General features: G+C 46.6%; 1 protein-coding gene across 1 annotated transcript; it reads right to left on the bottom strand.

Annotated features, from left to right (window-relative positions):
* Positions 1 to 1,393: 1,393 nt before the first annotated feature.
* Positions 1,394 to 10,058, bottom strand: LOC138504925 (autotransporter adhesin BpaC-like). The gene is made up of 4 exons (XM_069625324.1): positions 9,796 to 10,058; positions 6,560 to 7,309; positions 2,675 to 3,424; positions 1,394 to 1,739 (listed from the first exon to the last, which is right to left on the bottom strand). The coding sequence occupies exons 1-4, from the start codon at positions 10,056 to 10,058 to the stop codon at positions 1,394 to 1,396; spliced, it is 2,109 nt and encodes a 702-aa protein (XP_069481425.1).
* Positions 10,059 to 11,026: the final 968 nt, after the last annotated feature.

Genomic DNA, 11,026 nt, shown 5'->3' on the forward strand with positions numbered 1-11,026 from the left:
TTAGTGTCATCAGTACCTCTTACAGTGCCATCACTACTGCTTATAGTGCCATCACTACTGCTTACAGTTAAATCCCTACCGCATCACTACCTCTTAGTGTCGTCAGTGTCGCCTACAATGCCATCACTACTACTTACAGTCTCATCACTACCGCTTACAGTGCCATCACTACTGCTTAGTGTCATCAGTACTGCTTACAGTGCCATCACTACCACTTACAGTTTCATCTCTCCCACTTACAGTCCCATTACTACCGTTCACATTGCCATCGCTCCCGCTCGCAGTGCCATCACTATTGCTTACAGTTTCATCACTACCGTTTACAGGTCCATCACTACCACTCACAGTGTCATCACTACCGCTTACAGTGCCATCACCCCTGCTTACAGTCTCATAACTACCACTTACAGTGCCATCACAACATTTACAGTTTCATCACTTTCGCCTACAGTGTCATCACTCCTGCTTACAGTGCCATTACTTCCACTTAGTGTCATCAGTACCTCTTACAGTGTAATCACTACCGCTTACAGTTTTATCACTACTGCTTACAGTACCATCACTACCGCTTACAGTACCATCACTACTGCTTACAGTGTCATCACTACCACATACAGTGCCATCACTACCGCTTACAGTGCCATCACAACCGCTTACAGTTTCATCACTACCGTTTACAGTGCCATCACTACCACTTACAGTGTCATCACTACCGCTTACAGTGCCATCACCCCTGCTTACAGTCTCATAACTACCACTTACAGTTTCATCACTTTCGCTTACAGTGTCATCACTCCTGCTTACAGGGCCATTACTTCCACTTAGTGTCATCAGTACCTCTTACAGTGTAATCACTACCGCTTACAGTTTCATCACTACCGCTTACAGTACCATCACTACACAGTACTATAACTACTGCTTACCGTGACATCCCTACTGCTTACAGTGTCATCACTACCGCCTACAGTGCCATCACTCCCGCTTACAGTGCCACTTAAAGTGCCATCACTCCCGCTTACAGTGCCATCACTACCACTTACAGTGTCATCACTACTGCTTAAAGGGACACCACTCCCACTTACAGTGTCATCACTCCTGCTTACAGTGCCACCACTTGCAGTGCCATCACTGCCGCTTACAGTGCCATCACTACCACATACAGTGCCATCACTCCCACCTACAGTGCCATCACTTTCGCTTAAAGTGCAATCACTCCCGCTTACAGTGTCATCACTACCGCTTACAGTACCATCACTACTGCTTACAGTACCATCACTACCGCATACAGTGCCATCACTCCTGCTTACAGTTTTGTCACTTCCGCTTACAGGCCATCACTACCCCTTACAGTTTCATCACTTCCGACTACAGTGCCATCACTGCCGCTTACAGTCTAATCTCTACTGCTTACAGTTTCATCACTTTCGCTTACAGTCTCATCACTCCTTCTCACATTGTCATCACTACTGCTTACAGTGTCATCACTCCTGCTTCCAGTGCCATCACTCCCGCATACAATTCCATCACTCCCGCTTACAGTCCCATCACTACCACTTACAGTGCCATCACTCCTTCTTACAGTGTCATCACTCCTTCTTACAGTGTCATCACTCCTGCTTACAGTACCATCATTCACGCTTACAGTGCCATCACTACCACTTACAGTACCATCACTACCACTTACAGTGCCATCACTACCACTTACAGTGCCATCACTACCACTTACAGTGTCATTACTCCTGCTTACAGTGCCATCAATACCGGTTACAGTTTTATCACTACTGCGTACAATGCCATAACTACCGCTTACAGTGCCATCACTACGCTTACAGTTTCATCACTACCGCTTACAGTCTCATCGCTACTGTTTACAGGGCCATCACTACTGCTTACAGGGCCATCACTCCCGCCTACAGTGCCATTACTCCTGCTTACAGTGTCATCACTCCCAGCTACAGTGTCATCACTACCACTTAGAGTGCCATCAGTACCGCTTACAGTTTCTTCATCACTACCGCTTACAGTGCCATCACTACTGCTTACAGTGCCATCACTACACTTACAGTTTCGTCACTCTGGCTTACAGTGCCATCACTCCCGCCTACAGTGCCATCACTACCGTTTACAGTGTCATCACTCCTTCTTACAGTGTCATCTCTACTGCCTACAGTATCATTACTCCTTCCTACAGTGCCATCACTCCCGCCTACAGTGCCATCCCGTCTACAGTGTCATCTCTCATGACTACAGTCTCATCACTACCGCTTACAGTTTCAACACTACAGCTTAAAGTGTCATCACTACTGCTTACAGTTAAATCACTACTGCATCACTACCTCTTAGTGTCATCAGTACCGCTTACAGTTTCATCTCTCCCACACACAGTCCCATCACTACCGCTCACATTGCCATCACTCCCGCTCGCAGTGCCATCGCTCCCACTCACAGTGCCATCACTACCGCTCACAGTGCCATCACTAAAGCTTACAGTTTCATCACTACTGCTTACAGTGCCATCACTACCACTTACAGTGTCATCACTACCGCTTACAGTGCCATCACCACTGCTTACAGTCTCATAACTACCGCTTACAGTGCCATCACAACATTTACAGTGCCATCACTACGCTTACAGTCCCATTACTACCGTTTACATTGCCATCACAACATTTACAGTGCCATCACTATGCTTACAGTTTCATCACTTTTGCTTACAGTGTCATCACTACCGCTTACAGTACCATCACTACTGCTTACAGTACCATCACTACTGCTTACAGTGCCATCACTACCACTTACAGTGTCATCACTACTGCATAAAGGGATATCACTCCTGCTTACAGTGTCATCACTCCTGCTTACAGTTTCATCACTACCGCTTACAGTACCATCACTACCGCTTACATTGACATCACTACTGCTTACAGTGACATCACTACGGCCTACAGTGCCATAACTCCCACTTACAGTGCCACTTACAGTGCCATCACTCCCGCTTACAGTGCCATCACTACCATGTACAGTACCATCACTACCACTTACAGTGCCATCACTACCACTTACAGTGTCATTACTCCTGCTTACAGTGCCATCAATACCGGTTACAGTACCATCATTCTCGCTTACAGTGCCATCACTACCACTTACAGTTTCATCACTTTCGCTTACAGTGTCATCACTCCTGCTTACAGTTTCATCACTACCGCTTACAGTACCATCACTACCGCTTACATTGACATCACTACTGCTTACAGTGACATCACTACGGCCTACAGTGCCATAACTCCCACTTACAGTGCCACTTACAGTGCCATCACTCCTGCTTACAGTGCCATCACTACCACTTACAGTGTCATCACTACTGCTTAAAGGGACATCACTCCCGCTTACAGTGTCATCACTCCTGCTTACAGTGCCATGACTCCTGCTTACAGTGCCACTTACAGTGTCATCACTACCACTTACAGTGTCATCACTACTGCTTACAGTACCATCACTACCGCTTACAGTGTCATCACTACCACTTACAGTGTTATCACTACCGCTTACAGTACCATCACTACCGCTTACAGTGTCATCACTACTGCTTACAGTGACATCCCTACTGCTTACAGTACCATCACTACCGCTTACAGTGTCATCACTACCACTTACAGTGTCATCACTACCGCTTACAGTACCATCACTACATCTTACAGTGTCATCACTACCACTTACAGTGTCATCACTACTGCTTACAGTACCATCACTACCGCTTACAGTGTCATCACTACCACTTACAATGTAATCACTACTGCTTACAGTTTCATCACTACCGCTTACAGTACCATCACTACCGCTTACAGTGTCATCACTACCCCTTACAGTGCCATCACTCCCGCTTACAGTGCTATCACTACCAGTACAGTGCCATCACTCCCACTTACAGTGCCATCACTTTCTCTTAAAGTGCAATCACTCCCGCTTACAGTACCATCACTACCGCTTGCAGTACCATCACTACTGCTGACAGTGTCATCACTACCGCTTACAGTGTCATCACTACCACTTACAGTGTAATCACTACTGCTTACAGTTTCATCACTACCGCTTACAGTACCATCACTACCACTCACAGTGTCATCACTACCACTTACAGTGCCATCACCACTGCTTACAGTCTCATAACTACCGCTTACAGTGCCATCACAACATTTACAGTGCCTTCACTACGCGTACCGTCCCATTACTACCGCTTACATTGCCATCACAACATTTACAGTGCCATCACTATGCTTACAGTTTCATCACGTTCGCTTACAGTGTCATCACTCCTGCTTACAGTGCCATTACTACCACTTAGTGTCACCAGTACCTCTTACAGTTTCATCACTACCGCTTACAGTACCATCACTACCGCTTACAGTGACATCACTACTGCTTACAGTGTCATCACTACCGCCTACAGTGCCATCACTCCCGCTTACAGTGCCACTTACAGTGCCATCACTCCCGCTTACAGTGCCATCACTACCACTTACTGTGTCATCACTACTGCTTAAAGGGACATCACTACCGCTTACAGTGTCATCACTCCTGCTTACAGTGCCATGACTCATGCTTACAGTTCCACTTACAGTGCCATCACTCCCACCTACAGTGCCCTCACTTTCGCTTAAACGGTAATCACTCCCACTTACAGTGTCATCACTACCGCTTACAGTACCATCACTACTGCTTACAGTGCCATCACTACCGCATACAGTGCCATCACTCCTGCTTACAGTGCCACGTACAGTGCCATCACTCTTGATTACAGTGCCATCACTACCACTTACAGTGCCATCACTCCCACCTACAGTGCCATCACTTTTGCTTAAAGTGCAATCACACCCCCTTACAGTGTCATCACTAACGCTTACAGTACCATCACTACCGCTTACAGTGTCATTACTACTGCTTAAAGGGACATCACTCCCGCTTACAGTGTGATCACTCCTGCTTACAGTGCCATGACTCCTGCTTACAGTGCCACTTACAGTGTCATCACTACCACTTACAGTGTCATCACTACTGCTTACAGTACCATCACTACCGCTTACAGTGTCATCACTACCACTTACAGTGTTATCACTACCGCTTACAGTACCATCACTACCGCTTACAGTGTCATCACTACTGCTTACAGTGACATCCCTACTGCTTACAGTACCATCACTACCGCTTACAGTGTCATCACTACCACTTACAGTGTCATCACTACCGCTTACAGTACCATCACTACATCTTACAGTGTCATCACTACCACTTACAGTGTCATCACTACTGCTTACAGTACCATCACTACCGCTTACAGTGTCATCACTACCACTTACAGTGTAATCACTACTGCTTACAGTTTCATCACTACCGCTTACAGTACCATCACTACCGCTTACAGTGTCATCACTACCGCTTACAGTGCCATCACTCCCGCTTACAGTGCTATCACTACCACTTACAGTGCCATCACTCCCACTTACAGTGCCATCACTTTCGCTTAAAGTGCAATCACTCCCGCTTACAGTACCATCACTACCGCTTGCAGTACCATCACTACTGCTGACAGTGTCATCACTACCGCTTACAGTGTCATCACTACCACTTACAGTGTAATTACTACTGCTTACAGTTTCATCACTACCGCTTACAGTACCATCACTACCACTCACAGTGTCATCACTACCACTTACAGTGCCATCACCACTGCTTACAGTCTCATAACTACCGCTTACAGTGCCATCACAACATTTACAGTGCCTTCACTACGCGTACCGTCCCATTACTACCGCTTACATTGCCATCACAACATTTACAGTGCCATCACTACGCTTACAGTTTCATCACGTTCGCTTACAGTGTCATCACTCCTGCTTACAGTGCCATTACTACCACTTAGTGTCACCAGTACCTCTTACAGTTTCATCACTACCGCTTACAGTACCATCACTACCGCTTACAGTGACATCACTACTGCTTACAGTGTCATCACTACCGCCTACAGTGGCATCACTCCCGCTTACAGTGCCACTTACAGTGCCATCACTCCCGCTTACAGTGCCATCACTACCACTTACTGTGTCATCCCGTCTACAGTGTCATCTCTCATGACTACAGTCTCATCACTACCGCTTACAGTTTCAACACTACAGCTTAAAGTGTCATCACTACTGCTTACAGTTAAATCACTACTGCATCACTACCTCTTAGTGTCATCAGTACCGCTTACAGTTTCATCTCTCCCACACACAGTCCCATCACTACCGCTCACATTGCCATCACTCCCGCTCGCAGTGCCATCGCTCCCACTCACAGTGCCATCACTACCGCTCACAGTGCCATCACTAAAGCTTACAGTTTCATCACTACTGCTTACAGTGCCATCACTACCACTTACAGTGTCATCACTACCGCTTACAGTGCCATCACCACTGCTTACAGTCTCATAACTACCGCTTACAGTGCCATCACAACATTTACAGTGCCATCACTACGCTTACAGTCCCATTACTACCGTTTACATTGCCATCACAACATTTACAGTGCCATCACTATGCTTACAGTTTCATCACTTTTGCTTACAGTGTCATCACTACCGCTTACAGTACCATCACTACTGCTTACAGTACCATCACTACTGCTTACAGTGCCATCACTACCACTTACAGTGTCATCACTACTGCATAAAGGGATATCACTCCTGCTTACAGTGTCATCACTCCTGCTTACAGTTTCATCACTACCGCTTACAGTACCATCACTACCGCTTACATTGACATCACTACTGCTTACAGTGACATCACTACGGCCTACAGTGCCATAACTCCCACTTACAGTGCCACTTACAGTGCCATCACTCCCGCTTACAGTGCCATCACTACCATGTACAGTACCATCACTACCACTTACAGTGCCATCACTACCACTTACAGTGTCATTACTCCTGCTTACAGTGCCATCAATACCGGTTACAGTACCATCATTCTCGCTTACAGTGCCATCACTACCACTTACAGTTTCATCACTTTCGCTTACAGTGTCATCACTCCTGCTTACAGTTTCATCACTACCGCTTACAGTACCATCACTACCGCTTACATTGACATCACTACTGCTTACAGTGACATCACTACGGCCTACAGTGCCATAACTCCCACTTACAGTGCCACTTACAGTGCCATCACTCCTGCTTACAGTGCCATCACTACCACTTACAGTGTCATCACTACTGCTTAAAGGGACATCACTCCCGCTTACAGTGTCATCACTCCTGCTTACAGTGCCATGACTCCTGCTTACAGTGCCACTTACAGTGTCATCACTACCACTTACAGTGTCATCACTACTGCTTACAGTACCATCACTACCGCTTACAGTGTCATCACTACCACTTACAGTGTTATCACTACCGCTTACAGTACCATCACTACCGCTTACAGTGTCATCACTACTGCTTACAGTGACATCCCTACTGCTTACAGTACCATCACTACCGCTTACAGTGTCATCACTACCACTTACAGTGTCATCACTACCGCTTACAGTACCATCACTACATCTTACAGTGTCATCACTACCACTTACAGTGTCATCACTACTGCTTACAGTACCATCACTACCGCTTACAGTGTCATCACTACCACTTACAATGTAATCACTACTGCTTACAGTTTCATCACTACCGCTTACAGTACCATCACTACCGCTTACAGTGTCATCACTACCCCTTACAGTGCCATCACTCCCGCTTACAGTGCTATCACTACCAGTACAGTGCCATCACTCCCACTTACAGTGCCATCACTTTCTCTTAAAGTGCAATCACTCCCGCTTACAGTACCATCACTACCGCTTGCAGTACCATCACTACTGCTGACAGTGTCATCACTACCGCTTACAGTGTCATCACTACCACTTACAGTGTAATCACTACTGCTTACAGTTTCATCACTACCGCTTACAGTACCATCACTACCACTCACAGTGTCATCACTACCACTTACAGTGCCATCACCACTGCTTACAGTCTCATAACTACCGCTTACAGTGCCATCACAACATTTACAGTGCCTTCACTACGCGTACCGTCCCATTACTACCGCTTACATTGCCATCACAACATTTACAGTGCCATCACTATGCTTACAGTTTCATCACGTTCGCTTACAGTGTCATCACTCCTGCTTACAGTGCCATTACTACCACTTAGTGTCACCAGTACCTCTTACAGTTTCATCACTACCGCTTACAGTACCATCACTACCGCTTACAGTGACATCACTACTGCTTACAGTGTCATCACTACCGCCTACAGTGCCATCACTCCCGCTTACAGTGCCACTTACAGTGCCATCACTCCCGCTTACAGTGCCATCACTACCACTTACTGTGTCATCACTACTGCTTAAAGGGACATCACTACCGCTTACAGTGTCATCACTCCTGCTTACAGTGCCATGACTCATGCTTACAGTTCCACTTACAGTGCCATCACTCCCACCTACAGTGCCCTCACTTTCGCTTAAACGGTAATCACTCCCACTTACAGTGTCATCACTACCGCTTACAGTACCATCACTACTGCTTACAGTGCCATCACTACCGCATACAGTGCCATCACTCCTGCTTACAGTGCCACGTACAGTGCCATCACTCTTGATTACAGTGCCATCACTACCACTTACAGTGCCATCACTCCCACCTACAGTGCCATCACTTTTGCTTAAAGTGCAATCACACCCCCTTACAGTGTCATCACTAACGCTTACAGTACCATCACTACCGCTTACAGTGTCATTACTACTGCTTAAAGGGACATCACTCCCGCTTACAGTGTGATCACTCCTGCTTACAGTGCCATGACTCCTGCTTACAGTGCCACTTACAGTGTCATCACTACCACTTACAGTGTCATCACTACTGCTTACAGTACCATCACTACCGCTTACAGTGTCATCACTACCACTTACAGTGTTATCACTACCGCTTACAGTACCATCACTACCGCTTACAGTGTCATCACTACTGCTTACAGTGACATCCCTACTGCTTACAGTACCATCACTACCGCTTACAGTGTCATCACTACCACTTACAGTGTCATCACTACCGCTTACAGTACCATCACTACATCTTACAGTGTCATCACTACCACTTACAGTGTCATCACTACTGCTTACAGTACCATCACTACCGCTTACAGTGTCATCACTACCACTTACAGTGTAATCACTACTGCTTACAGTTTCATCACTACCGCTTACAGTACCATCACTACCGCTTACAGTGTCATCACTACCGCTTACAGTGCCATCACTCCCGCTTACAGTGCTATCACTACCACTTACAGTGCCATCACTCCCACTTACAGTGCCATCACTTTCGCTTAAAGTGCAATCACTCCCGCTTACAGTACCATCACTACCGCTTGCAGTACCATCACTACTGCTGACAGTGTCATCACTACCGCTTACAGTGTCATCACTACCACTTACAGTGTAATTACTACTGCTTACAGTTTCATCACTACCGCTTACAGTACCATCACTACCACTCACAGTGTCATCACTACCACTTACAGTGCCATCACCACTGCTTACAGTCTCATAACTACCGCTTACAGTGCCATCACAACATTTACAGTGCCTTCACTACGCGTACCGTCCCATTACTACCGCTTACATTGCCATCACAACATTTACAGTGCCATCACTACGCTTACAGTTTCATCACGTTCGCTTACAGTGTCATCACTCCTGCTTACAGTGCCATTACTACCACTTAGTGTCACCAGTACCTCTTACAGTTTCATCACTACCGCTTACAGTACCATCACTACCGCTTACAGTGACATCACTACTGCTTACAGTGTCATCACTACCGCCTACAGTGGCATCACTCCCGCTTACAGTGCCACTTACAGTGCCATCACTCCCGCTTACAGTGCCATCACTACCACTTACTGTGTCATCACTACTGCTTAAAGGGACATCACTACCGCTTACAGTGTCATCACTCCTGCTTACAGTGCCATGACTCATGCTTACAGTGCCACTTACAGTGCCATCACTCCCACCTACAGTGCCATCACTTTCGCTTACAGTACCATCACTACTGCTTACAGTGCCATCACTACCGCATACAGTGCCATCACTCCTGCTTACAGTGCCACGTACAGTGCCATCACTCCTGCTTACAGTGCCATCACTACCACTTACAGTGCCATCACTTTCGCTTAAACGGTAATCACTCCCACTTACAGTGTCATCACTACCGCTTACAGTACCATCACTACTGCTTACAGTGCCATCACTACCGCATACAGTGCCATCACTCCTGCTTACAGTGCCACGTACAGTGCCATCACTCCTGCTTACAGTGCCATCACTCCCACCTACAGTGCCATCACTTTTGCTTAAAGTGCAATCACTCCCCCTTACAGTGTCATCACTAACGCTTACAGTACCATCACTACCGCTTACAGTGTCATTACTACTGCTTAAAGGGACATCACTCCCGCTTACAGTGTGATCACTCCTGCTTACAGTGCCATGACTCCTGCTTACAGTGCCACTTACAGTGTCATCACTACCACTTACAGTGTCATCACTACCGCTTACAGTACCATCACTACCGCTTACAGTGTCATCACTACCACTTACAGTGTTATCACTACCGCTTACAGTTCCATCACTACCGCTTACAGTGTCATCACTACTGCTTACAGTGACATCCCTACTGCTTACAGTACCATCACTACCGCTTACAGTGCCATCACTCCCGCTTACAGTGCTATCACTACCACTTACAGTGCCATCACTCCCACTTACAGTGCCATCACTTTCGCTTAAAGTGCAATCACTCCCGCTTACAGTACCATCACTACCGCTTACAGTACCATCACTACTGCTCACAGTGTCATCACTACCGCTTACAGTGTCATCACTACCACTTACAGTGTAATCACTACTGCTTACAGTTTCATCACTACCGCTTACAGTACCATCAC

This window comes from Ambystoma mexicanum, chromosome 11, assembly GCF_040938575.1.
Source record: "Ambystoma mexicanum isolate Mex_15411 chromosome 11, UKY_AmexF1_1, whole genome shotgun sequence".
NCBI lineage: Eukaryota > Metazoa > Chordata > Amphibia > Caudata > Ambystomatidae > Ambystoma > Ambystoma mexicanum.